The sequence below is a fragment of the Opisthorchis viverrini genome (assembly GCF_000715545.1).
Source record: "Opisthorchis viverrini unplaced genomic scaffold opera_v5_82, whole genome shotgun sequence".
In the NCBI taxonomy this organism is placed as follows: domain Eukaryota; kingdom Metazoa; phylum Platyhelminthes; class Trematoda; order Opisthorchiida; family Opisthorchiidae; genus Opisthorchis; species Opisthorchis viverrini.
In genome coordinates, this window is record NW_008751738.1 from 151,303 (window position 1) to 156,164 (window position 4,862).

The 4,862-nt window shown below is 48.1% G+C and overlaps 1 protein-coding gene across 1 annotated transcript in view; it reads right to left on the minus strand.

Moving 5' to 3' along the window:
* The window catches only part of T265_04759 (hypothetical protein), a gene marked incomplete at both ends in the record, with an annotated part of 22,653 nt that extends 18,821 nt beyond the window's left edge, over positions 1 to 3,832 (minus strand). Inside the window, 2 exon segments of the mRNA XM_009169584.1 lie at positions 3,209 to 3,716; positions 3,729 to 3,832. Coding sequence (XP_009167848.1) covers positions 3,209 to 3,716; positions 3,729 to 3,832 — 612 coding nt within the window.
* Between the last annotated feature and the right edge of the window lie 1,030 nt (positions 3,833 to 4,862).

Sequence of the window (4,862 nt, forward strand, 5' to 3'; positions counted from 1 at the left end):
TTCCACCTGCTCTTTTCAGGGATGGCCGTGGATTCCTCAGTCAGTGCCTGTCTACCCTATTTGGGAGGAGGTCGTCCCAGACAACTGGGAAAAATTGATGGTGGTGCCCATTTTCAAAAAGGGTACTCGCAGTGAATTTAGTAACCACAGAGGTGTTAGTTTGACGCCTGTTGTGACAAGACTTCTGGCGTCACTGATTCTTCGTTGTCTTACGTGAGCACCAAGCAAGATTTCGAGCGGGTAGAGACTGTGTTGACCACATCTTCACACTCCGTTAGAGCAACGCCATATTTACAGGTGACCCACAATCTTGGTATTTCTTGACCTCAAGTGTGCGTTCGATTCTGTTGGTCGATCAGTACTGTTAACTATACTTGCTCAACAGGGTATGCCCCAGAAGTTTGTAAACATAATCCGATTCCTACATTCACATGCTTCTGGGTGGGTTTGAGTGCATGGTGAACTCTCCTAGGTCTTTCCTGGAAAAAGTGGTGTGAGACAAGGATGTCCATTTTCTTGTTCAACTTCGTAATTGACGAAAGAATGAGACGAACACTGGACGGTACTCAAAACCCCGGGTTTCGATTTGTTGCTGGTGAGAGTACGCCCTGTTGAATAAACTGACCACCATCATTCGATTTTTGATAATGCGCCTTGCACCTTCAACGTGCAAAGTTATGCTTCAGAATGTGCTGTCTGCGAACATATGCCTTGCAATTCAAGGAGAACCACTGGAGATTTTGGATAACTTTACATACCTCGGTAGTTGTATTAGCTCTGACGGAAGTGTGCCTGATGAAGTCAGTGCAAGAATCTCAAAGACTCGAATCACTTTTGCTAATTTGCGCCACTTGTGGCGTCAAAAAGGCATCTCACTAGATCTTAAGAGTCATGTGTAACAGGGTACAGTCAGGGCTATGTTGTTTTATGGGTGCGAGACATGGCCTCTGCGGACAGATGATGTGAGGCCTCTTCAGGTTTTCGACCACCGATGCCTCAGAAGCGTGGCTGGTTTCGGATGGCGTCAGCGTGTTAGTAACGAGTTGGTTAGAAAACGGGCTTTTGGTCGTGCTGCAGGCACCTCAATCCGGGAAAACGTCCAGCATCATCGACTACGATGGCTCGGTCATGTGGTACGCATGCCGAAACACCGTCTAAAGAGACGAGTGTTGTTCTCTGTGCCTCCTTCAGGAAGGCGCAAACCGCGAGGTGGACAGCACATGACTTGTCAGGAAGGCGTGAAAGAGATCACGAAGAATTTAGGTGTTGTTGGCGCTGTACACTTTCCAGGATCGGGTCTCCGTGACCCCATCTGTGCTTGGCTGGAGACCTTGCAAGAAATGGCGGCTAATCGATGTCAGTGGCGTTCATGCTGTCAGTTTCTTTCAAGTTTGCCTGATTGAGCGGTTGGAGGTGTAGGCAAATCAGAATGCTTGACCTAGGCCGGCCATAGATCGCCTTCCTCACCCACTTTTTTCTCTTCTTTTCACCCTATGGCTTTTAATATAATAATGGTTTAATGGTTTTACGGTCGTGAAGAATCAGTGCCTAATTGATGTTGCAGTCTTTGATGATTATGATGATCATGTGGCATCAAAAAGGCATATCACTGGATCTCAAAGTACCAGGCTACAGTAAAAAAAATAAATAATATAAATCGTTCAGCTGTAGCGCCCTTTCGGTGCCTAGCTGTCATGCCACGAGGGCTGGGATACTGTCAGGTTGCCCAAGCCTAGACAGGGGAAGTCGAGTGGCGGAGGTCGGGTTCGAATCACGGACCTTCCGGTCAGTAAATTCGCGCTCTAACCACTTGAGTCATCTCGCCCCGGCTACAGTAAGGGCAGTATTGTTGTATGGCTGCGAGACATGGTCTCTACGGTTAGGTGATGTGAAGCGTCTTTTAGGATTTTGACCACTGACGTGATGTTGGCTTCGACGAATTCGTGACGAGTTAATTAGAAAACGAGTGTTTGGTTTTACAGTAGGTAATTCAGTGGCGGAAAACACCAATTGCCGTCAATTTTGGCGACTCAGCCAGGTGCTATGTATGGAAGAAAACCGTCTACAGAGAGGAATGTCGTTACCTATGCCTTCTTCGGAATGGCGCGAAACTGTGGTGCGGACAACATGTGACTTAGTAAAATGGCGAGGGACATCGGTCCGTTGTGTCAAAGTGCGAACTTTACTTAATGCCAGATGATTTGGGCGCTGATTTTGAAGATTGGCTTAGAAGTAGATATTGCAGCTAATGGCAATGAGTGGTGAACTGGCCCGCCGGTCCTCAAGGTGTCTCTAGAAATGGGGCAAAGGGAAGATGAAAACTGTGGCGGAAAAAGAAGGGGGTGTCAGCAAAAGCCTGCTTTCGCTTATCCGCCCTGCAGTAAGCAGCAAGGCGACTCGAATATTAGTATCAAGCGACGCTAGATGTGACATCAGGTTATTTGTATCGTGGGACTCATGACTGTAGCTGGTATGATATATTGTCAGTGCGCCCAGACCTATAGGAGAGGATAATAAGGGTGATCGACGAAAGCTTTTTGGCTCTAAAGCCTGAGCACAAGGTAGTGGTGTCCGGCGGAAAATGCCAGTAAATAATATTCTTAAGAACAAGAAACCATACATGTTCCAACCCCAACCTGGAGGACTAGGATGCTGTTAGTAAGACCTTTAACCACTGACCGATCTGGTATCAGGCTCTGTAAGTGTCACACGTACACTCTCCAGTAATACCCAATCGACTATGGAAGTGCACAAACCGTCAGACCGTGGTAGGGTCCAATCGCCTGATAGCGAATAAGAAAAGCTCAGGCTTGATGAACCGGACGCTCTCGTCGAGGAATTCAGTGGATGGATCGTGAGCTTGACTATCGGTCCAAGTTCCGGGGTTATTCCAATGAAACGACCAGGAGGCCCGTGGTTCGAACCCGATCTCTGCACCTCGGCTTCCGCTGTCTAGGCCTGGGCGACCTGGCAGTATCCCAACCCTCATGCTTGTTTCGGATAGCACGGCAGTTAGACGCCGAAAGTGTGCTACGAATGAACGGTTCGAAGGCTATCAGTTTAGAGCTATCGATTGTTTGAATTTGGCGCTGGCGTTTGACATTTGTTCTAGAGGCTAGAGTGGTGTAACACATAAAAGGAGACCTTCGTAAGAGTTAAACCAACTTTAGCGTGCCAGTAGCAAAAACAGTAAAAAACGCTCACTAACTTGTTCCGCCGTCCGTCTAGCAGAATGAGGCCACCGAGCAGCTACATTTGCTGCCACCTCCTCCCATGCTCGCCGTTTCAGTCTGTTAGTCGAAGGTGATGGGGAAAGAAGCAAGTGTTTACGCAATCCAACTTCTTCTAGCATCAATTTGATTTCGTCTGGATAAAAGTATTCAGACCTTGGTTTTGGAGGAGGTACCAGAAAGGACGCCATTGTGGTTGTTGTGAGGGAATCTAGTGGCTTTGTTGAATCGAAAAAATTCCCAGGCGGGAGATTTTTAGCTGAAGGTGAACATGAAGCGGGAACTTCCACAGATGTGTTTTGTTGCGCTAAGGTGTAACGTTGCGGCGCTACCGACGCGACTGTTGAGATAGCAATAGACCGTGCGTGCGAATCCGTCTTCAAGTCACTAGCCGTAATTTCACCTGTACATATGGGAACCGAGTCCATTGAGAACATAGCTGGGGTTGCTAACACTGCCACTGCCGGGATATGTGTAATATGCACGCTATGGAAGTACTAGGGGACAGTGATTCTCCGAAGGCAGGTGTTCACGACAATTTCTGTGGATGGAAAACAGAAACAAAGCTCATGAGCCAAAGCCCAGTAAGCAAGGTTGTACATCACCAATACTTACATATAAATCAATCAAAATGACAAACACCGTATACTACACTGGCCTCCCTTTTGAAGAACACCGTCCCCGGTGTACCATCATCATCATCATCATCAACAACGACAGCATGACATCAGTGTTCAACACCAATGCTTCACTGCCGCTGTACCATGGCCTACGTGAACCGGCCGGTGCTAGTGGTGTGGTGCGTTAAGCTGGTGAGCGTGTGCAGAGGTTGCTGTATCTGGGGCTGCGTCTACCGTGTGTGAGTGAGCAACGTGCTAGCTCTGAGGCCTGTATGCACATATGAAGAGCCAGGATCTTTGTGGTAGGTCTACTCTGTGTGCGGTAACCATCCTGGCGTGGTCGCCAATTATGTAATATGCACGCTATGGAAGCACCAGGGGACAGTGATTCTCCGAAGGCAGGTGTTCACGACAATTTCTGTGGATGGAAAACAGAAACAAAGCTCATGAGCCAAAGCCCAGTAAGCAAGGTTGTACATCACCAATACTTACATATGAATCAATCAAAATGACAGACACCGTATACTACACTGGCCTCCTTTTTGAAGAACACCGTCCCCGGTGTACCATGGCCTACGTGAACCGGCCGGTGCTAGTGGTGTGGTGCGTTAAGCTGGTGAGCGTGTGCAGAGGTTGCTGTATCTGGGGCTGCGTCTACCGTGTGTGAGTGAGCAACGTGCTAGCTCTGAGGCCTGTATGCACATATGTAGAGCCAGGATCTTTGTGGTAGGTCTACTCTGTGTGTGGTAACCATCCTGGCGTGGTCGCCAATTCTGTAATATGCACGCTATGGAAGCACCAGGGGACAGTGATTCTCCGAAGGCAGGTGTTCACGACAATTTCTGTGGATGGAAAACAGAAACAAAGCTCATGAGCCAAAGCCCAGTAAGCAAGGTTGTACATCACCAATACTTACATATGAATCCCTCAAAATGACAAACACCGTATACTACATATGCCACGACGCGTCCGAAGCGGATTCAGACTGCCGTTCGATTTCGGGTCGTCCTGA